The sequence below is a fragment of the Symphodus melops genome (assembly GCF_947650265.1).
Source record: "Symphodus melops genome assembly, chromosome: 4".
NCBI classification, from domain to species: domain Eukaryota; kingdom Metazoa; phylum Chordata; class Actinopteri; order Labriformes; family Labridae; genus Symphodus; species Symphodus melops.
In genome coordinates this window covers 24869123-24893052 of record NC_136694.1, presented here as the reverse complement: position 1 = coordinate 24893052, position 23930 = coordinate 24869123, and the positions used below count along the sequence as shown (strand labels likewise).

The following is a 23930-nucleotide window of genomic DNA, read 5'->3' as shown; positions in this document are numbered from 1 at the left end:
GCAGTAGTATTTGCTCTGCCAAAGTTTCGGTTCTTCCCTTCGCGGGTCGCTCGGAAACACAGTTCAAGCGAACCGCGTCACCTCCGATGTGGCCTGCGTGTTTATTTATAAGGAGAGGGGGGGGGGGGGGGGGGGGGGGGGGTCGGTCTTGCTGGGGTCATACGATCCTCCCAACGTGGATCCATAAACGAATAGTAGGCTCGACGGCCACACCATGCAGGCCCAGCCCCTGATTGGTTCGGTGAAGGCAGGAATAAACACTTGAGGGGTATATATATTGGCGTGAAGGTGTGACACTTCTAAGAAACGAGAAACTCCTAAGATAATAAGACAGAGCTGCAGTGAAACACTAGATTACTCCGCACATATTGTCAGAACAGATCTACAGATTTGAGGATGAGAGCGCAGATCCAAAAGGTTCCTCAGATCGTTGAGCTGCTGAGAAAGAAGTCTGTGGGGCTTCAGCACTTCAAACCCACATCCTCAGTGTGCGTCCTGGAGGAGAAGGATGCTGTGGAAGCTGCGCGCTGCCCGCACGCTGCCTCCAGGGCGAACAGCCTGGACTCGCTCCCAGGACCGACTAACTGGCCCCTGGTGGGCAGTCTGGTTGAACTTCTGAGGAAAGGAGGTCTGAGGAGACAGCACGAGGCTCTGGTACAGTAACTTTACCAACATTTTTCTTTCGTTGCCTGTTTTTATTCTGCAGACAGACCGATTTTTTTTCCAGTCACGCAACCAAACTTTCAAATATGTTTAAACGTGTTTGGCCTGAGATTTCTCCTCCATGTTAATTCTTATTTCATTTATTTTTCCAGGTTGATTATCATAAGAAATTCGGTAAGATCTTCCGTTTGAAGCTGGGCTCCTTTGAGTCGGTGCACATTGGCGCACCTTGCTTGCTAGAGGCGCTCTACAGGAAGGAGGGGAACTACCCTCAGAGGCTGGAGATCAAACCCTGGACAGCCTACAGAGACATGAGAGACGAGGCGTACGGACTCCTCATACTGTAAGCACATTTTTTCACGTTTTCCTTCATCCTCATGGCAAACGCTGAACTCAGCAACAACAACAACAACAAAAACAAGGCACAAATAAGTGATTCCAAACAGCTCTGAAATCCACACTGTTGCTTTTTGCAGGGAGGGGAAAGATTGGCAGAGAGTGAGGAGCGCGTTTCAGCAGAAACTGATGAAGCCCACAGAGGTCGTAAAGCTCGATCGCAAGATAAATCAGGTAAGGTGGAGATTCTTGAGATTTTGCACGCTTTTATTTGTGGTTGGTGGTTACTGATGGCGTTTGTTTGTTGATGCAGGTGTTGGTAGACTTCGTTAGCAGGATCGGCCAAACAAACGTGAATGGAAAGATTGAGGACCTGTACTTCGAACTGAATAAATGGTCGTTTGAGAGTAAGTTCAGCCATTTTTGTGCTTTTTATTCTTTAAAACAACAAGTTAAGATTGCTCTCATGATTATGATTAATGTCTCAATCTGATGGTTGCTCTACAAATGTACATTTTTTAAATGAATACCCTATATTAGTGTTGTGTTTAAAACCAAACGATACCCATCTGACTTTTATGTTTATGCCTTTTATGCTTAAAAATGTATAACGGTAATGTTTGGGGTCTTTGTTCAAACATCTGGGGGAAAGTTGTAAATGAATTCCCTGCTAATTGAGTCATCAAGTGCCAGTTTATGAAATGGCTACAGGAATAAAGAAAGACATGTGGAAACCAGATTTTCTGAACCTACAAGTATCCAACTCAGACTCAGAATCTCATTCTTTGCCTTTCTTTGTCGTCCAGCGATTTGCCTTGTCCTCTACGACAAAAGATTCGGTCTGCTGAAGGAGAAAGTCAATGAGGAAGCCATGAACTTCATCACAGCCGTGAAAACAGTGAGTACTGTTAGTCTGCTCATATTAGCCTCGTGTGTTGTGTCTACTGTCATAGAGGACATTCTTTAAGACTGACTGAAGCTGCGGAAAGTGGTTGTAGTTCATCAGGTTTGTCTGTGTCACACTGACACTCTCGCTCTATTTTCTGGGATTAACTGGGCCAAACCAATATCTCTCACTCACGCACACACGTACTCTCTCAGGACAAGATAAGTGAGCACTCTCAAAGGTCTCACAGGACAGAGGGTGCAAAAAAACAAAAACCTTGAGAAGGATTGCGTCAAAGATTTTAAAAGACGTAGGCTGATTAAATCATTGTTTTTGTGTCGTCTTCTGCAGATGATGAGCACCTTCGGCCTGATGATGGTCACACCGGTAGAGCTCCACAAGAGCCTCAAAACCAAAACGTGGCAGGACCACACCAAAGCATGGGACCGCATTTTCAGCACAGGTACAAACTTCTCTTTGCCTCACGTTAACACAAAAAATAACTCCTATATAAGTTCAGGATCAGTGTTTACACCTCTACATGATGTACAAAACGGTTTGAGTACAGTTACCATCAGAAGGTAGAAAGAGATGATAAGAGAGCGGAGGGGTTTGAAGTGGGTGCCTCACTGAGGTTTTGTGTGTGTGTGTGTGTGTGTTTTTGTGTGTACTTGGCACTCGGGGTAAACCGAGAAGAGTCGTAGTAAACCGCATGACCTAAGAGGGAGAACGCTACCAAATATTTGAAGTAGGTTGGAGGGAGGGGGGAGAAGATGATGATTAAAGTGTTTATTTGAAAGTTACAACTTCTTAGTCAAAAACATAAAAATTAACTTTCACAGATTTTGGAGCTAACTGCACAAGAAAAAAATAAACACTTGTAGGCGACGTGAGATAGCTTGAGGATATATGTAGGGCGTTTACCACTTTGCTAAAGTTTATTTTGGTGTTTTAAGATTGACACTTGAAGCTCTTGAAGATTCAACGAGTGTAACTGGAGCAGCCGTACAGAAATAATCTTATACCATCTACATCATTTGGATGTCATGTTATGGGAGGACATAAGACCTACAGGCACTTACTTCAATGTATTATGTAACTGGTATGCAATGCAATCAAACGCATGAATCGCACAGGGCATAGGCCAAAGAATTAACCCCTAAAGGTGGAAAACTAAAAGCATTACAAGGAGTTAAATGACACTTTTAAGTGACAATAAACTTATTCTGTTTGCACGGTTACATATCTTCTGCTTCTTGTTTACTCAGCCAAAGTCTACATTGACAAGAAGATGAAGAGAAATGCCGTCAGAGCTCCTGATGACTTAATCGGTGACATCTTACACAACAGCTGTCTCTCTAAGAAGGAGCTGTATGCAGCCATCACAGAGCTACAGATCGGAGGAGTCGAAACGGTATGTTGCGCTACAAAACCATATATTTTTCTTTGCAGGACCTTTTAAGATACCTGCTGAATAGCTTTCCTGACTAAGAGCCAAAAAAGAAGATTTTTTTAAATTCTATTTAACCAGGTTGGTCCCATTGAGATTAAGAACCTTTCTTTCAAGATCAATACAGGCCTCATAGAAGTCAATTCAAACGATTGCTGCAGGGCCAGCAGTTGGTTAGCATGTCTTAGCAATGAAACCAGGAATTGGGGATGAAGTTAGCCTGGCTTTGTCCAAATGTAGCACAACCTACCAGTTCCTCTTTAGCTCACACTTTAATCATTTTATGATAATGTTAATCAACACAAAAAACAAACATTTAAAGTGTCAGGTTAAAGAATTTATGGTTGTGCTGGGACTCTTTTTTGGCTAATGGCTTATGCTAAACTGGGCTAACAGGCTGCTAGTTGTGGCTTAATATTTAACAGACTGTAATTTTCTTATCAAAGTGTCCCTAAGAAAGCTCTTAATAGAATCAATATGAACAACTATACCATAGCTGCAGAGTGCAAACATGTGAACTTTTTTAATGTTTTACCTTTTGCCTATTTTCCTCCAAGAAGGGAAAGAAAAAACTGCCTTCTGATAAAAAAAAGGCGCTGCAGTTAGAGTACTTCAAAGCAGAAAATTAATGTGGTGTGGATGTAACTGAGGAGCCTTTGAGGAACCCCAAACATTCCTCAGCTCCTTTCAGGACCTCACTGAGGAATGCACTGAGAGTAGCTGCTTCACTAAGTGACATCCCCTCTCTGACTCCTTTCCTCTTTCTCTCCCTTTCTCCCTCCCTCTGTTTATGTTTCTCAGACTGCCAACAGTATGCTGTGGGCTATTTTCAACCTGTCACGTAACCCTGGCGCCCAGAGGAAGTTGCTGGATGAGATTAGAGAGGTGGTCCCTCAAGACCAGGACCCATGTGGGGAGCACATCAAGAGCATGCCCTACCTCAAAGCCTGCCTCAAAGAGTCTATGAGGTAAAGTACAACCAGGTCATGGAATATAAATCAGCTACAGAGAGGCTCCTACTACTCTTACATCATGTGATATAATAAGTGGGAAATACCAAGACTACAGAATAGACTGAAGCCTTAACAGCAACAGATATCTGATAGTTGTGTAATCAAAAAATATAATTTATTCACTGGCAAGAAAACTTGCAACTGTCTGTTGTTACAATTAACCATTCAAAAAGGCTTGTGTAAAATATTTTCATTAAAAATAATCTAGAAAAGATACTCACACTGAGAGGGCTGAGAGGTCAAGTTAAGTGAATGTAGCTGAAAAAAATTCATAGCAGACAGTTAGCAGCACGACTTAACATGGTTGTTCTAAATGGCTACTTTCGATGCTTTTGAAGCAAGCCTCAAGTGGCCATTCAAGGAACTTCAGTTTTTTAATGGCGACATTTTTTTGAGTCATGAAGGTTCTCACCTGTACTGCAGTGACTTTATGTATCTTAGTAATGAAGTGATTGCAGCTTTAAATGATTTAATACAACACACATTTACCCATTAAGTGGATTTTTCTAATCCATCCCTCGTTTAAAAAATTAACAGCAATAACTGCATGATGATTTCAGCCAGTTTGGCTTTCCTTAACCTTATATAGTCCACTTTTCCCCATCCTCTCATACAGTCACAGGTTGACATGTTAATTAAGGCATGCGTCATAACCACATCATACAGGGAGTGTAAATGGCCTCTGACAGGAGATTATATCAACCTTATCTTAGACTGGGAAAAACATTTGAGTGTGTATAGCTCCAGTTAAAGAGCTTAAAAATGTGTGTCGGGGTAGGGTTACACTATGGCTTCGCTGAGAGCATATTCCCATACATTGCTCTTTTCAATCTCTTACAGGTTATCACCATCAGTCCCATTCACCAGCAGGACCCTGGACAAAGACACTGTGTTGGGAGATTATGCCATTCCCAAAGGAGTAAGTGGCTTATTTCTATTTGCCATACACCTGACATGAGCCGATTGCATTCCTGTATTAATTTACATTTGACTTATCTCTGAAATAAGTGTGTTACAAAAACCAGCTCACATAATGTACAAAGTCTAATGGAGCAACTGTTAATAGGGTGTGTAATTATGCAAACAACACAGAAACAAAGTCCTTACCAGACTTAGATGAGAAATCCAATGTATGATCTAATCAATTTCTTTGAATACAGATACTGATGACTTTTAGTGTTTTTATCAGTATGCTTATATGGAAGCCTCTGAACCTATTCTAGGAATGATTTGATGTATGGTATGTGGATTTATGTAGTTGCATTTATTGGAGGCTAAGTACATCCTATGGGAACCAATATCTTTTGAAAAGGAAAATAAAGAAGTACCTGTTTATGTAAATTGAACTATAAACCCGTTATTTAAACATTTTTTTCTTGTTTTACAGACAGTTTTGATGATAAACAGCCATGCACTGGGATCAAATGAGGAGTACTTTGATGATGGAAAGCAGTTCAAACCTGAGCGTTGGCTGCGGGAGAACTTCACCATCAACCCCTTCGCCCATGTTCCCTTCGGCATTGGAAAGAGGATGTGCATTGGTCGGCGGCTGGCAGAGCTGCAGCTGCAGCTGGCCATGTGCTGGGTAAGATCAGACAAAGAACTGTTCAGTTTATAGTTGAATTTCATAGAGTGAATCAGTCAATTTAAAGTTAAGTATGAGTCAGTAGATCAAACATGGACTCACTACCATCAGTCATTTTCATTGTTATAAAGTTTTAAGTTAATGATAATTCTGCTCTGCTCTCCTACAGTTGGTCAGAGACTATGAGATTGTGGCGACAGATAATGAACCCCTCGACGTGATCCACTCAGGACTTTTGGTTCCCAACAGAGAACTGCCTGTTGCCTTCATCAGAAGATGAGGTGAGAAGAGATCTGGCATTTCTGTGTTCACTTTTTAGCACAATATATACTGTAGATAGAGTTAAAAAAAAAAGGTCAAATGCTGACCTTTAAAATAAAAAAGAGGTGGTTTACTACCGAATACACAGCTCCCATGATTGCTATGTCAAATCATCATCATATATATACTTTTATTTATTTATTTATAATTTATTTTGTTGTTTTAATTGAGATATCCTGAGTGAAATAAAAGGTTGATCATGTATTTAACTATTCTTTTTTTTTTTTTTTTTAAATGTTAAAGATTTGGATTCACACTGATGAACTCTTTCTCCTTCTCCTCTCTCAGGATTCATATTCATCTCTTCTTCTCGTGACAGAAAGATGATACCTCTGTTGCCATGGCGCTGACGATCCAGTGACTCCTTGTTTTGCTGCTCTGTAAATAGAAAAAAAGAACACAGAAGTTATTATACATGTAATCGTGCCATGAATACCTCAGACTTATTTAAAACTATAATAACAGTTGTTCTGTATAAATTTAAATGTTGGACCAAGGCAGCTGTCCTCAAAGCTAAATGCAATGTCTTCACCTCAGATGTGCTTGTAAAGTCAAACTAATTATTTTCTCGTAATAACTTATGTATATATATAAATATTAAGGTCACATATGTTCATTTTTCACTGTGTATATAAAATGTGATTATATTGTTATTGTACATTATTTTGTGTAGAGAAATATTTTATTCACTGAAATAAAAACATATGTAAATGTATTGACGGCATGGTGGTGTTTTGTTTTTTTCCTCGAACTGATTCAATGCCAAGATTTGGTCTTAAAGTCTTAGGGAGATTTGGAGTTCTTACAGCTTGAGTTTTTACTAAGTATTATGAGGCTTACTTCTCTGAGCTTTATGTGTTTGTATGTGTCGGTTTCCATTTTTAAAAAAAGCTGGGTTTTTGGTAAGATTCAGCCCAATACTGAATTCCAATCATTAAAGGCTAATTCTTGATAATCCATGCGCATTTTTACAACAAGCAAATCCAAATCCTCTCCAGATGATTTAATTTTGATTGAATGCTTTCAAACAAAGTGAGAATGCTCACATACTTGAGTGTAACATAATGTATTTCTGTGCAGGCTCTCTCAACCGTGTGAGCTTGTGACTACTTAGAAATCAAGAGATCCACTTGTGCTCGGGATTTACTGTGGAAATGAAAAGGGACCTTTTCTTCTCAGAACGATTGACATTAGGGATAATAGCAGTATACTTTCCATTTCACATCAAAAGGCAAATACTTTTTGTATACATACATACATATGTGCGTCCGTATGTAAGTGTGTGTGTGTGTGTATCTCATCTTTCATTGAAGAAAAACGGTCCTTGTCTGGGAACAAAAATAAGAAGCCATTATGCTGCAATGAATGATGACAAAGATTTTAGACAGGTTTCCAGGGAAATAGTTGATTGGAGGGCAGAGTGTAAATCAGTGTGTCTTAAAACACTAGGAAAAATGGTAAGCAACCCTCTGACCCACCTCTCCTTTGCAACAGTAACAGAGAGGTGAGAGGTTAAATATGTTATACCAGTGATGCTTTATCTGACATCTATTGTATTCAAAGTAAAGGCCCTATCTTATCTTTTAACCTTGGATCACAATCAGTGTCAGTCACTGTTAGTATATATTTCACTACACTTCCCCAATCCGACAATCTGGAAATCATGTTACACAACATTGTCCACTGAAACAGTATAATGAAGTTAATGTAACAAGTTTGTAAAATGTTCTGTACCAATTCACCAAGTCAAATTCCTTCTACGTGTAAATGTATTGACAATCAAACCCAATTCTGATTAACAGGCGAGTGTAATTAGAATAAGTAACAGAATTAAATGGTTTAAAAAGGTTTAGTACATTAAACCAGAGGTCTCTGAACTAACCGACCTGAAGAAATGAAGAAATTATCTGAATCATTTGCTGCAATATCAACTGGCTATCAGGTTCATAAAACATGACATTTCCTTTACAATGTGATATAATATATTCAACTTCAGCAAGCCTACCTGAAAATATGTGACCTTTAGGTTAGAAACCACTTGACTAAAATCATGTAAATGTGTTTAAAGCAGTCTTCATTAAAGGGATACTTCACCCATTTACATGAAGCTGTGTATCATTAGAAACATGGTAGTAGTTTTGAATGGTCGTGAATCCAACCCTCATTTTGCCCTGAGACGAGAAAAATGTGTTTTTCTTTGTTTGAAAGTTTTCTTCATGTGATGTTGCCTGATTCCAGGCAAAGAAAAACATATTTTTCTCGTCTCAGGGCAAAATGAGGGTTGGATTCACGACCATTCAAAACTACTACCATGTTTCTAATGATACACAGCTTCATGTAAATGGGTGAAGTATCCCTTTAAGGTACAAGTGTAAAGTGGTATAACGAGAATATTTCAATCATTGAGGCATTTCTTTTTTCTGCAGAAAAGCTGAGTGCACTTTAATGGGCATTTTTCCTAGAACACTTCTAAAACAAATACATTTATACTTAAAACATGTGATACATAAACTCTAAAAACCACAGGTATTGGGGCACTCCAAAATATGAGCAGATGTTTTTTTTTCTTTTTTTCTTTTTTAAGTATTTTGGCTAACTTGGATACTGTCATATTCCATTCTTCCAGATTCATGTACCACTGAGAGCACAGCTTTCTTTGTCAGGATAGCCCATTAAGCAGTTTATTACCTTGTATTACCTCAGTGAAATACATTAACCATTTATTCAAACTGTATGTAAACATATGAGGTTTTTCTTTTTCTTCAAGGATAAGGGACCCCCATTTCATAACGGATGGATGTGATGGCTAATTGGTTAAAGGTTGCATAAAGAGCTGAGTGACACATTTTATCAGCTGATCACCCTGCCTTTATCTGACAGTGTCACTGTGACAGTTTCACAAGAGTTCACACCTTGATTCATGTGACTCCAATGACGCTCACATGACTGCTGTGTGGCCTTAAGACTCACATGTGACCTCAGGTGATATCAAAATGTAAAGCAGTCAGAAGAGGTTAACATGTCTCAAGTCCCACAGGCTTCAGCAGGCATGAGAAATGATGCAACCTTTAGGGTGAAGAGCTAATCATCTTTGAGATGGATATATCCGATTACTTTTAAGATCTTCGTAGATACTGGAAAAAAAGAAATATGGATCTTTATTGTCATCAATAATTTCTTTAAGTCACTTATAATACCGATAGTTATAATAAAATAAATATGTATGCTGATTTATCGAGCCTTATCTTAGTTTAAACAGGTCATTCGGCCAAATAACAAAATCCTCTATAGCAACAGCCATGTGGTTGGAATTGTGTAATGCTGCCACCTAGTGGCAAATGAGTTACTGCTCGTTTTAGAGGAACCCTTTTCTGAAACACTGCATCCTTTCATTAAGTGTGTAGATATCGTGATCTTGCTGCTTTTCTTCCAGTACAGACACATGTGTTATTTATCCACAGCAGAGGGAAGCTTCATCCATCGCAACATTGCCTTCACTTATCTGATCTACTGAACGAAAATGCATCGGGAGCAGAATTGCCAAGATCAAAATAGGCACAAGTTTGAGTGATGTTTCCCTTTGCAGACTGCACCTTTCCAGGAAAAACAGACAAAGCACACCTGTCCTTACTGGCCCCTGTAGTTACTTCAGCTCCTCCATTGTCTATTAGGCAAGAACTACGAGTAGGCTTTGAGTGCTGTTACGTCCTCTGACGCTATTGTTTGCAATGTCAAAACTTTTTCCACATAAGCATAGCTTTTTTTTGTAAAGGTTTCCAACGTGTCCCTTTAGGAGCCATTTGCTAAATCCGTATGCTGGCAGTACTAATTCACAAGGCTGTCCATTTGTGAACTGTCACTTATTCTGGTAAAGAATCACAGACCACTCCAGACCCTCTCCCACATGATATCATACCAAAGGAAGTATAAAATGACACAAAACAAAGACAAGTACAGACAAAAACCTTTCACTTCTCAGCCTGCTCCAGATACAGAGATACAGATTATCTAGAGTGCATATGTAAAATAGTTTAGGCTTCATTGTTGGGCAGAAAAAGCTATCTAATGTGTTTGGGAAAAAAACAAAAAAACTAGAAGATATTTAAGTAAAATCCATATACCAAAAGCAGCAAGAAACATCAATACATTAACAAAAAAGAATAGACAGACAAATTCATACAGTAACTAAATAGATGGCAGTAAACACATAAGGAAATCGATAGACACCCGCCTCTTCCACAGGGAATCGTACAAAAGGGGAGAAGGAAGAGGACAAAACGAATAGATAGCAAAAGAAGAAGAAGAAAAGCGAGAGAGGAAGGGGCTGGATAATAAAACACAAGTACATCATGGAGCCCCAAATACTGCAATATTAACTTCTAAAGTAAAATATAGCATGCCTGGTAATTAGTTTTCACTACACCAACATTTTAATCAAAGGGTTAATTAAGGGAGGAATCATTCTGTAGGTGGGGGACTTTGACTGTGCCATCGGTTTTCAAAAAAATCTTGTCTTTGCATTTCATGTCAGCTCGAACAGAGGGAAATAAGGCGCGTTTGTTTGGAGAGGAGATGAGCTGTACTTTATACACACACACACACACACACACACACACACACACACACACACACACACAGACTGGGCTGCACCTCCCGTCTGCTCGTCATCATCAGCAGTGACAGGAAACGTTTGTCGCCGCTCATTTTTTTTTCATTTCGTTGTTGGCTGTTAGATTAAAGCAGCTGCAGATGTATGAAACAAATCTGAGAAAAAAAGAGACTGAGTCGTCTGTTTCTCATTTTTTTCCCACACAGCCTTATTAAATCATCAAGCTTGAAAGTTAGCCTGTTCAATATATAAGTAAGATTTTTTTTTAAGAGTAAAGCTCGAGATGGCCTCTGAAGGTTTGGGGCTCACCGAGGTTCTGGATCAAGACATCAGTCAAGAGGAGCTGGACTTCTCAGACCTGTTTCTTTATAATGCACCTGGAGAGGATTTTCCTGTCGGATGTCAAAAAGGTGTGTATGCAGAAGTTTACTCAGTATATATATATATATATATAATTAACATAAAATGATGTTCTCTTCTTAGTATTTTATAATTTGCGAATAGAGATGGGGATCTTGTGTAGAGTTTGTCTCAGCATGCAGCGGCTTTGGGATTTCCATCAGGAAGCACTTAGCTGTCAGGTACTGCTGTTTCTCTGTAATCCACCTCTTTAAGAGTCAGTAAGTTTCAGAAAGAGCAGCCAGGACCTTATTTCAGTCACAGGAATTACACATTAAAAAGTAAGTACTATCAGATATTAAATGTAGATAATATATATATATATATATATATATATATATATATATATATATATATATATATGGTACTATCTTGTTACCGACTGTTAACAGTAGGAGAAAAGATCAAGATAAAACAAAAAATTGAGTCACAAAGAGCAAAACTGAAAAATGTACAACCAAATACTAATATATACAGTGCGTATATGCATTGACGATAAGTTAATGTGTGTTTTATACAGTATCTTGTTATACAATAAACAGTACAGAGTAAACAAAACTGTTTCTAAATCTGACATTCAAGTTACGTGTGCAGACTGTTTGTCAATGCATTGGATTTGAATATGGCTGACTATGCAAATAAATAGAGGGGTCCTGTAACTGTTCCCACAAGGACCGCTATGTTTCACACAGCTGTAAAATAAATAGTTTCAAATCAGGCATAAAGATAAAAAATTATACTAGTACAGCTACAAGAACTGTTCATTAGCTGGTAAAGAGACACTGGAGGATTGGACAGTTTTAGTAGCACACTGATTTGGTCGCTTTGGTCTGAAGAAGTGCGTCTTAAGATTTGTCACAAAAACTTGACAGTGGATGTGTTGATTTTTGAAGCCAGCGCTGAGACACATTGAGGCATCCCTGTCCTTGATGTTGGGATGTTGTTCATGAACTTGGGAAGTGGACCATTTGTGGGGGGATTTTTTGCACATCAGTGGTGTTGCTACCTGCTGGCCATTAGAAAGAACACCGTTTTTAAAGATTGTTTTTTTGGGCGATTTTGTGCTTATATCACGTAAGACAGTTTGAGAGAGACAGGAAACATGGGGGGAGAGAGAGAGAGGGAGATAACATGCCCCTAATGGAGGTCGGATCTGGAGTCAAACCTGCAACAGGGGCTGTAGCCTCTGTACTTGAGATGTCTTTCTTACCGACTCAGAGTGAAACCAGTGCCCTACAAGAATGCAGGTTTGAGGCATATCTGCATTTGCTTCATTTTTGAATCAAAAAGGATTCGTCCACTGCTTCAATTCAGACCATGACAAAGCTATAGATGTTTTATTAAACTTTATTTATTTAATAACTTTATATTAAATCATTTTCCATATTTGTGTAAACATATCAGACTGTATAGATAGAGATATCGTTGCACGTGTTTAGAGGATATTTTAACTTAGGCATAGTTTACTTTGCACATTTTGAAAGAAGTCAAGTTATCAGGTACTCTGGACTGTTTGTATAAATTAATTCTTACTCTAATCGTCAGATGACTCGGGTGCTCTCCTTCAAAACGACCAGCACCCTTCTCTGCTGGTGGTCGACCCTCATCCAGCTTACATCTCCACCTCCAACCAGCCAGCCTCCAGTCAGGACCCCTCCTCTCACAGCTCCAACACAGACCACCTGTCAGGGGCGTTGCTTGACTCTCTGGGGCTGACATCAAGACTTGGGATTGTTCCTGCTCCTAGCCCCAGGATTGAGATCACTCCATCAGGAGACTCCTTCAGCTCTCAAACCTTGGAGCTGAGCCACAGCACCATAGCTCTGGGGGCGTACAGGGAGTGTGTGAGCCCTGCCAGCAGCAACTCCTCCACTGGTTGGCCGGCAGAGACGTACTCTCCTTTGGTGTCACCCAGCGTCTCTCCTTCAATTGGAGGCAACAGCGGCATGACATTATCCGCCTTAGATCTCTGCCCCGGCCTCCAAGGCATCAACACCTCCTCTGCCCATTCCTCTCCAGGCGCTTCGCCTCGTAACAGCATCACTGATGAGACCTATCTTCTACCTCAGCACAAACGCTCCACCTCACCGCTCCCCCACCAGCGCTCTCGCTCTGTGTCCCCACACGGTAAACGCTCCTATGACCCTGCCAAGCCCTGTCATGAGGGCACTCCTGTAAAGCAGCGCTCCAGGAGCCCCAGCCCCAGCCCCATCCCGTCACCCCACGAGCAACATGGGTCCTACTACCTCCCCCAATACCAGGCCCAGGCTGAGTTCCAGCCCCAAGCTCAGACCCTGACCCCAGGCCTGGAGGAGATGCTGAGCAGCCTCAGCTCCAGTCTACCCAGGGTGATGACCTCTGGGGAGGTGCGAGATACACACAGACAGGTCCAGAGAAAGGACTGTGTGTATGGAGAGGGGTTTGACTGGGAGGTGAGGCAGGACAGGATGAGTAGGGCAGGAGCTCCAGAAGTCAAGTCTGAACCCTTCTTTGTGATCCCGTCTGTGTGGCCTACTCCCCATCAAATTCACCACGGCCCGTTCAGGTGTGTTTATTTTTTCTTACTACTTACAGAATATATTCTGAAGAGAAAAAAAAAAGTTTCCCCTTTTCACGTACTGTTTATGGTGTAAGACACTAAAACCAATCATGGGATACTGGATGAATATTGATGTGTTCTTGGTTGTGATATGATCACTTTTTTGTTGTCTTTAGGTTATCAAGTACATTCATACAGTTTGTTATAGTGAAGCACCGATTGTCAAAGTTAAATACCAACGTTTACAATAACAATTAAGTTGATTCCGAGACTAACATTTTTTCCCCATTACTTATTTCAGCTTTGTGATTGGACAAATTTAAAGTTTGGCTTGCAGTGACTCGTCTTGACATGTCACTGGACCATGTCTTACAAACTGCATATCACTGATCTTTGTCAGATATGCTGTAGTACTTCTGCTAACGTTTGACTTTATTAAGGGTGTCTTCTTCTGCCCAAAAAAATCTCCTCTCTGAATCAGCTGTAAACTAGCTTTTCAGCATTAAATTGATGCGAAACAACACATACACATTGACTGCTGACGTCAGTGCATGAACTAAGTGTCGATGGGTAAATGTCTCGATGGACTTGTTACTGATTCATTGGTGCATCCCTGTTTTATTAAATAGTTTGACAAACAGCTTTATCTGACAAAGACCATAAATCAATTGGTTATTTTGGAGCGGCAGAGGAGAAGTTGATTTGCATGGCGCTGGATAATATATCATGTTTGACTGATGTGTTGACCGGTGATTCCATCAATTGAGGTAGTATCAGATGGAGGATCCATGTCTTTCTAATAATGTAAGCATGAATGACCTTTTAATTTATGAATCTGCGAAATGAAAAGTTTTCAGACATTTTTTAACGTAATTATTACGTTGTTGTCTTTCTTTTCCCGAATTATCCCCAGTGGTCTCTCCATGAATCCACTTCCATCTTTAGAGTGGCCACTGCCCAGTCAGTCAGCTCAGTATGAGCTTCTCATCCGGCAACATCCAAAGTCTTACCACAGAGCTCACTATGAGACTGAAGGCAGCCGTGGAGCTGTGAAGACACCCAACGGAGGACATCCAGAAATACAGGTGCTATTTGTTTGAACTTGAAGGTGGAAGTTTTAGGAGTTCAAGGAACAAAGGGTTACCCTCATTTCATATTCATGCCACTGCCTTTTGGAGAAGAGGAATAAAGTAGCAGCAGAGTAAACATATTGTGGTATTTCCTGGATTATTTTGTATTTATGTAAAGTTGACAGACATGCAAATGATGACGGAGCCTCAGTACTTCCACAACACACTGACATTGTTTTACAACATGCACTACTTTATAGTTAGAAATGAACTATATGTAGTTATACATCTGTCATGCCGGTTAGATAGAGACTTGTGAAATCAACCCCACAGGAAAAACAGATTTAACTCCCTGTGGTAGATATATTCCCTGCAGTCATGGGTATTGATGATATTAGAGCCCATTTCATTAAGTGTGAAGCATGGGTTTAATCGCCTTTGTTGCCTTTACCAGCTCCGGGGATACCAAGGCACAGCTCCACTGGGGCTGCAGGTCTTCATCGGGACAGCTGATGAGAGGCTCCTTAAACCGCATGCCTTCTACCAGGTCCACCGCATCACCGGGAAGACAGTCACCACACCCAGCAGGGAGAGGATTGACAACGGCACCAAAGTGTTGGAGATCCCCCTAGAGCCAAAGAATCACATGAGAGTGACGTGAGTAGCAAAAAAAAACCCAGAGTGCTATATTGTTCACTTTTTGTTCCTACTGTTTATGTCTTTAATTGTCAGTGAAATATGAAGTAAAAACATATTGTGACAACCTCAATATTTTTTTTGCCCAAATTCATAACAACATCAAATTGATTCTCTTTTGTTTTCCCTTCTTTCATATGTCAGGATCGACTGTGTAGGAATCCTGAAGTTGAGAAATGCCGATATTGAACTGAGAAATGGTGAAACGGACATCGGGCGCAAAAACACGCGTGTGCGTTTGGTGTTTCGTGTCCACATTCCCGAACCTGGAGGCCAGCTCGTCTCCCTTCAAGTTTCTTCTGATCCCATTGAATGCTGTAAGGAGGTTTTAGTTACTGAGAATCTGAATTTTTTTCCTGGATTATTACTTATTTTAAAGTACTTTAAATCTACATATCTACGTATCTACATTTGTCTATGTTTCTGGTTATTGTTGCATGACTGGACCAGATCTAAACTTCTTAAAAGAATGCATCTTCCCTCTAGCAATGAGATCTTTAAAGCAATTAAAGGCTTATTTTCTGACAAAACATAGCCTAAGAGGCCCAATAGATTATGAACTCTAATTCTAACAACCATCAAGGTTTTGGACTTGATGATACATCCACTGACTAATGTGAGTGCTTAAATAAATAAAACAGTTCACGTTGAATTACTGCAACCTTTACTTTGAGGCCATGCCAAGTGGAAGATGCAGACAGATACTGTATATGGATATCAATATAGTCTGAGTTACTACAACACCACTTGCCCATCATGTCTTTCATTCAACGGTGTCCCTTTGTTTCCTCAGCCCAGCGCTCAGCTCAGGAGAGGCCTGCAGTGGAGAGGCAGGACCTGGATCGATGTTCAGTACTTGGTGGTCAACAAATGGTCCTTACTGGACAGAATTTTACATCTGACTCCAGAGTGATATTCTCAGAGAAGAAACAAGGTGAGGCCTTGGATTTTGAATTACAAGCTGTAATAAATGTGAAACTTTGGGTCAGTGTTTTTTTGGGGGGGTAAGAATCTTTACACATAAAGGTGAGTGGTATCAGCTTTTTACTTAACACTTACCAAAAGGCACATGTGTGGAATTATTCTTTTAATTCTGTTTGTGATTATCAGGAAAAGTGTTGACAATGAGAAAACTGTATGTTTACCTGTGGCTTTCACGTTTGTATATTTAGCTGCTGTTTTAAATAGACCCGTGTTTTCAACATTACCAGTTTCACTGAGGCCTACATACATCCTGCTCGAGTTCTCCTCCTACTCGAATTGCATTTGTATTTTTGTTTATTTGCATAAAGCCTGTGCAACATCCATTTCAGTGACAGTGACGCACCTCTTCCTTCAGCCTCTGCTTTTTGCTTTGATTGAATGAGACATTAGTTTAAAGTTGATAACTTTTAGTTTTTATGTGGATGGAAATTTCTCACCTCTTTGCTGCTCCTTCGGCCCACACACAGTTGTTGGGTTAAATGATTTGAGAGCAGGATTGGTACAGTCGACTGCATGTAAAGTCTCTCTGTTGCTTGGCGTGGGGTTTTATGCAACAGGATGTGGTTAGACAGACTGATAAAGATTCAGACCCAGAGCAGAGGCTTTGTTTTTTGTTCTTGTTTCAATGTGTGGGTAGAAAACAGAAACAGCAGGTAAAAACTGAGGTGGGAGTGACACTAAAACAATAAGACACAAACCTGTTCTTGACACATTCAACATAATTCTCTCACATAATGTAAACTAAAGAAATGACTGAAATTGCTAAAAATTCATCTTTTCAAACCGATCAAGCATGCCTTTTAAATACCAATTCCAACGTGGGACAATATGAACCCTTCACATCTACATGGCAAATATAATGCAGCATGTTAGCTTAGCTTCGCTCTCAGATAACTTGCTACTGTCTTAAGTGTCATATTTTTGTCAGCGTTTATTGCTTTAAAATCTCACTGCTGTAACGCCTTTACACTGTAACTCTCCTTTCAGATGGAAAGCAAATCTGGGAGGTAGAAGCCAATGTAGACAGAGACAAAACACAAGCTGTGAGTTTACTTTAACTTTTCTGTACTGATATTAAAGTGAATATTCATCATTAGCAATTACATACTATTTGTACATTTTATGGCACTGATACAAATTCCCACGTAAAACACAAAATCAGGACAACATTTCAAGTCAACAAACACGCTATGACTTTTCCCTTTTCACATTTTTTTTTTTACTTGTTTGAATCTCTGTCTAGAACATGCTATTTGTTGAGGTCCCCCCCTATCTAGACCGCACCATTTCCCACCCAGTTAAAGTCAACTTCTACGTTGTCAACGGGAAGAAGAAATGCAGCCAGCCTCAGCACTTCATCTACACTCCTTTAATAGGTATACTGTTTAACTGTTCGCTTTTTTTTTTTACAGGAAGAGAAAGGTACACTGTGAGTTTGAATAACGAGAACATTTCTATCCATTCAAACCTTTCAATTTAAATTGATACCAAATTTAAAAAAAACAATTACAATTTTAACCTGAAAGCAGCTACAACCTACAAATGTTTCGCATGTGATTACCATTCACAGTGATGTTTTACAAGAAATGAGTCAGTCAGAAACTGTTCACATTGCTGAACAGGTTTTTGAGAAGGGGAACTACTTTCACTTGCTCCAAAATGCGGAAAGTTTTGATGTTTTCACTTATTGTCTCACAGCCTAAATCTAATTTCCACAACTGAAATGAAAACTCACCACTGTATTCGTGCTGAAAAGCATTTCAGGAAACAACTAAAGTTGACTTCTTAGGTAAAATAGGTTGGGAAAACATTGTAACATGAAAAATACAATGCTTTGGTTGCAATGTTGGTATGTCACTTGATTGCGTACACCACCGTACAGACAATTCAATATATGTTAGCCCAACAATGTGTACAGATATGTTTGCTCATCAGAGAAAAAAATCCCAATGTTGGTAATCCCCCGACCTTTCCTTTAGTTTCCCGATTAGGTCAAAATTGAATTAGCCAGCCAAGCACATGCTTGCTATGAAATAAAGGCCATCAAGGAACTCTGTATGTAAAAATGTTACAACAAAGAGTCTTTGCTAAACTATTGTTTTTACTTCACCTGAAACTAAAGCTAGAGTTTACTGGTCAAAAAACAACTGTAGCTGGTGGCGCCAATAGCGCAGCGGCAGCGCGCGCACCATGTTGCAAGGCTTTGCTCCTCGCGCGGGCGGCCCGGGTTCGCGTCCGGCCCGGGTTCGCGTCCGGCCTGTGGCCACTTTCCCGCATGTCTCTCCCTGTTTCCGACTCTATCCACTGTCCTTCACTATCAATAAAGGCATAAAGGCCAAAAATAAACCTAAAAAAACCCCAAAAAAAACAACTGTAGCAAGTTAAGAGGCAAGCATAAGTTGGTGAAACTGATAAAAAAAAATTGCCAGTGAAATCATAGTCACGTTAGCGTCATAATTGGTAACACTGTATTGTTGGTGAACTGGAACGCTTGTGCCTTTTATCTTCCATTACTAAATTATGTTTTTGTATTCCAGCAATTAAAGCAGAGCCCCGCGACGACTACCAATTAAATTCATACATCTACTCAGACAATCAGTCGCTCTCTGGCCTATCAATGAAGTCCCTTTATCATCCCCTGGAGCAGGAAAGAAACCTTCAAGCCTTGAATGTGTCCCCAACATTGTATCACCTAACCACTGTAGACCCCAGGGCCCATGTACTCATCCCTGACCCACTAGACAACCAACCGGTCTATTACCAGTCCAGAGCCAGCACTCTCCTCAACATCCCAATGGTGTACCAAACTGCAAACCAGCAGCACAGCAACTTTGGTTTCCCACTGGATTCCCATTCTGCCCCTGAAGAAAAATTGGAGGACAATCCTCTGGTTGTCGAGTCATTAGAGGCCTGTTTGGTGTCAAGACATGAAAGTATGGTGCAGAAAGTTTTATCACTTGGGAAGTCGCCACCTTCTAGATTTGTTCAAGGTCAAACTCAAGTGAGGGCTGGAAGCCAAGTGAAGCCTGATGGCCAGACTTCGACCCAGATCAGCTCCAACAGAGGACACCATGATGAACAAGCTCCAGAGAGGGTTGCCATCAAACAAGAGATCAATCGCTATGCTTACCTGGAGGATGGTGAGTAGTAATTAAAAAAAAGCACAAACTACACATAGTGGAGCGTAAATGAATAACAATTTCAGAATTTATCCAGTAGAGGATTTCAGCCCTTGACCATGAAATGGCCTGCAAGAGCTGAAACATAAGCCTTGTTAAACTGTGATCAAAATACTTGCACTAAAAATGTTTGTTTTTGCCACTGGCATGTTCCAACCTGACTGGTATTTCCACCATTGTCTTTATTAAAACAAAACAAAAAATCTCTTGCAACATTTCAGTGCAAAGCATATTTGTTGGAGAATTCATAGGGAAACATCAACAAAAAACAGAGAAAAATCACCTAGGAGTGACGTATTGATGTCTTGGGGATAGGTTATTGTGGTCCAGTCTGCAATGCATGAAAGCATGCAGCAACTGTTTGCAAATCCTGCCTTGTGGTTTTCTGTTGGGCCTCTCTATCCACCTTCCTATCTCTTTCATTCTCACTTTCTCACACACAAACGCAAGCAAGCACAAACTCTTCACAGCTTTTTGAGCATGCCCCTGCTTTCTTTGTAATAAAATGTTTATGAATCATGATTTCTTTTAGGATGAAGCAGAAACAGGCAACATCACATTGAAGTGAAAGTACAAGACATTTACCCCTTACCCTGCATGGGACAGAGGTTCTCATCACACCTCAGAGATCAAAGACAGAAGCAGGAAATGTACTGTATCGGCAATGTCTTTGTTTCTAGTGCAGACTAGAGTAAAAATGAAAAACAGGCAACTAACAATCAGTTAAGCTAAGAATCCAATTTAAACTTTTAAACTTAATTATTGACACTTTGATGCAATTCTGAATCCACAGGTGCTTCACAAAACAATAAACAATTAAAACACAATAACTAGTGTCAACAAAAAGCAGCAATTAGTTCAAATCAAATATAATATCTTCATGTTTTTATTTGTCTTTCTTCATTCCTAGTTGGTTTTTTTTTTTTTTCAGGAAAAGGGGATCCAGATCTCTCCAGATTCAGAACATTCAACACATAAAATCATGTTGAATAAAATAGTGCCATCTAGAGGATCTTGGTGTTATTGCCAAATTTAACAGAAACACTGCAAAGATGTCTACCATGAACAGATTAATGGATAATATATGGACATCAGGCAAACCCAGCTGTTGGCCTTTTGCAGCATATCTCTCTAATAGAAAATATTGTATTGTCTAGTTTCACTTGCAAAGGCAGAAATACCAGTGGTTGTTGACCTCCTATCAAGTTATTTGAGAATGAGCAAGATTGAATTAGTAAAAGGTTAGACTGGCATCACGCCTCCAGAATTAAATTTTAAGTATTTACAAAGGGGCTTTAGGTATAAATATGTGATTTATGAAACCTAAGAAAAATAACATGAGTTGTTTTGAACATTACATAAAATACAAATTGACAGCTGTTCTTCCTTGTTTTTTCTTTTTTTAGTGAATGACATCATACGAAGAGATCTGAAAGGTCACAATGGAGATTGATCCTGGAGATCTAATTCTGCACAGATGTCCAACAAATATACAGTCCTTATTGAAAAAAAAGTAAGACTGTCCAGATAATCCATAAAGTCAATTTAAAGGTATATAGACTTTTTATTTTCAAGATGACAATGTGCTTCTGTGCAAACTCTTAATATGTTGGAACATGGGGCAATATCCCTCTTCAAATCTCACTCAGACATGTTCAACCAAGTCAGCACTGTCAGCCTTTAATATTCCCATTCACTGTATCCTTGGTAAATACTGTGTATCTTTGTTTGACCATTGCTCCTTGAGAACATGTATTTTATATTTTACATTAAAGATAAACTGTTTATATGAACCAGTGTTTCACCTGACTGTTCTTGAAATGTCTTTCCTGTCATAAAGTCACATTTAAGACAATTTATTGTAGCCTTTGTTCTAACCTGAAAAATGTCATCTTCTGCAATGAGTTAATGAGTTGTATTATGGTGAATATTAAATGACTAGCAAGTGAGTGTAGGTAATATGAATTAATTAAAAAAAAGTCACAATACACTTAGGTAACACATGTTTCATATAACAGGCAGAAGGACTCCCTCAGAAGATTCATCTTCAACGAGTTGATAGTTGAAAACACTGTTCGCTTAGAGAGCTACTTGCAAACACAAACGCTAGAGGACGCCATGTTCTAATCAATCTCCTGCCGGAAGTGTGGCGACGTCATTTCCGCTAAGCTAATGCAGTGTTTTTTTTTGTCCTGTGTTAATACTCTTTTTCCTTTGTAAAGCTTAGTGGACATCTGTGCTTTATATTTGATGTTAATTTTCGTTTTACGACACCGACTAGTGAACTACTCCTGATACTGGTAAGCTCTCTGTCACACAGTATTGTTATCTTCTATTATGATGCATTAAAGCAGATATCCACAGTGGTTTGGCAGCATACGTTTCATGATGCTGTCACCAGAGACAGACATAGACATGTAAATAGTAATATGTCATGACTAAAACGACAACGTTACAAAATATAAATCTCTATAGTATCATTTTCATACACATGGTTAGAAATGGCATTTTATCCACATCTACGAGGTTGTCTTTTGTTGCAGGAAGTCAGTTTGTAGTTTGGATGCATCCATAGCTACGATGATAAAGACTCGCACGTGTTGTTGTTGCTCTACCTGCTTACCTTGATCCTGATGTTTGCACAGACAGAATAGACATTCAGCAGCATCATGAGTGCAGAGCTGGATCTGTCCCCCCCAGAGGTCCCTGAGCCCACATTTTTCGAGAGCTTGCTGCGCTACGGTCTCTTTCTGGGAGCCATCTTCCAGCTGATCTGCATCCTTGCTGTCATCTTACCCATATCCAAGGGACACGAACATGTAGGTACACACCAAGGAAAGGATTAAAGTTGGATGAAAGTCCACGCAAAAATCAAACTAACTTCATAGAGTTGTGTGCTTTATTTTTCTGATCCAGAAATAGAGGTAAGTGCATAGACCATTTACGTAGGAAATAATAATGGATATCATTACTTATGATGAAATCTATCATATTCCCAATATTTCTAGGGAAGTAGACATGTCTCTAGGCTCACTGATTTAGTTTTACTTTTTAGTTAACTTCAGCTGGTAGTTAAATTTACCATCTCACCAAAAACTCTCACAATTTCAATTTGAGCTATCATCAAAGTAAGCAAATTCAATTGCACTGCCTAGTTATTATATTTTCAGACACTGTCATCAGATGCAATCTGAACGAGAGACCATTACATTATTTAAGTCTACCATTATTCTGCCTTGATGTTAAAAAATACTTGCACAAAAAACAACGCTGGCAGATGAGAAGTATCCAAAATTCTTTTGTTTAGTTTGTATATTTGAGCTTGAAGGTTTATAATAATAATAATAAGAAAATGCTCAAAGTGCTGAACAGTGAAAATAAAAGTTTAATGACTTTTTAATTGAGATCAGTGAACAGAGTGCAAGCAATTTTGAGAGAACACAATATATTCATCAAGTGTTTTTTATGCTATAGTTCAGAATACAAAAAAGAAATGCTGTTTGGGCATAATAAAACATATGTAGATGACTGTTTCAAACAGAAAAGTGTCCAACAAAATCTCCAAAACACACTTGTCAGCCAGTCAGCCAGTGACTCAGAGGATTAGTTTTGAAATTACAGGGTGTTTAATATTTCCTGTTTGTGCTCTACAGGACGAGACTGAGTCCACTGATGGCAAAGTCACTGAACAGATGAAGAAACCTAAAGGGCCAGCACCACAGATTCGACAGAAACCAAAGAAGGAGAGCAAAAAGAAGCGATAAGCTGTACTAAGTGTGTGTGTGTGTGTGCGCACGCGCTTGTGTGTGATCGCTAGCTGCTTGTGTGAATGTGTTTATCTGTGAGTCAACATTAGCATTTTCCAAAACTGTTTTCACGACATGCCACATTAACAAGATGAATAATTCTGTGCAATTAATTTGACAAACTTCCAAAAAAAACAACTCCAAGCAACACAATCAACACAGTATGAAACAAAGCTAATTGGCAACTGTTCATTCAGTTAAATGTTCTTTTCTTCTTTTATACATTTTGAATAATTAAATGGATTACAATGATTAAATAATACACTGTGTAGTCATTCATATGGTCTGTTCTCATTTATGCCTGGTTTCTGATTGGTTTAAATTGTTTGGGATTAGCTCAAGTCCTGGCCTTTCAAAGGGCAGACTAGATCACGTTGTCCTGCTTAAGTTACAG

General features: G+C 39.5%; 3 protein-coding genes across 3 annotated transcripts; all 3 read left to right on the top strand.

Annotated features, from left to right (window-relative positions):
- The first annotated feature begins 367 nt into the window (after positions 1-367).
- On the top strand, positions 368-6969 carry cyp24a1 (cytochrome P450, family 24, subfamily A, polypeptide 1). The gene is made up of 12 exons (XM_079342702.1): positions 368-654; positions 816-1006; positions 1140-1233; positions 1313-1406; positions 1806-1897; positions 2237-2348; positions 3154-3299; positions 4137-4303; positions 5189-5267; positions 5736-5933; positions 6103-6214; positions 6543-6969. The coding sequence occupies exons 1-11, from the start codon at positions 397-399 to the stop codon at positions 6211-6213; spliced, it is 1542 nt and encodes a 513-aa protein (XP_079198828.1). The 5' UTR covers positions 368-396; the 3' UTR covers position 6214; positions 6543-6969.
- Positions 6970-10988: 4019 nt separating this feature from the next.
- nfatc2b (nuclear factor of activated T cells 2b) lies at positions 10989-21510 on the top strand. Its single transcript, XM_079342088.1, has 10 exons — positions 10989-11273; positions 12808-13807; positions 14715-14886; positions 15326-15528; positions 15712-15884; positions 16361-16501; positions 17539-17594; positions 17795-17927; positions 19089-19691; positions 21137-21510. Exons 1-10 carry the CDS (start codon positions 11147-11149, stop codon positions 21181-21183), a joined length of 2655 nt encoding a protein of 884 aa, XP_079198214.1. The 5' UTR covers positions 10989-11146; the 3' UTR covers positions 21184-21510.
- Positions 21511-21874: 364 nt separating this feature from the next.
- Positions 21875-23798, top strand: manbal (mannosidase beta like). The gene is made up of 3 exons (XM_079340665.1): positions 21875-22030; positions 22376-22549; positions 23384-23798. The coding sequence occupies exons 2-3, from the start codon at positions 22400-22402 to the stop codon at positions 23492-23494; spliced, it is 261 nt and encodes an 86-aa protein (XP_079196791.1). The 5' UTR covers positions 21875-22030; positions 22376-22399; the 3' UTR covers positions 23495-23798.
- Positions 23799-23930: the final 132 nt, after the last annotated feature.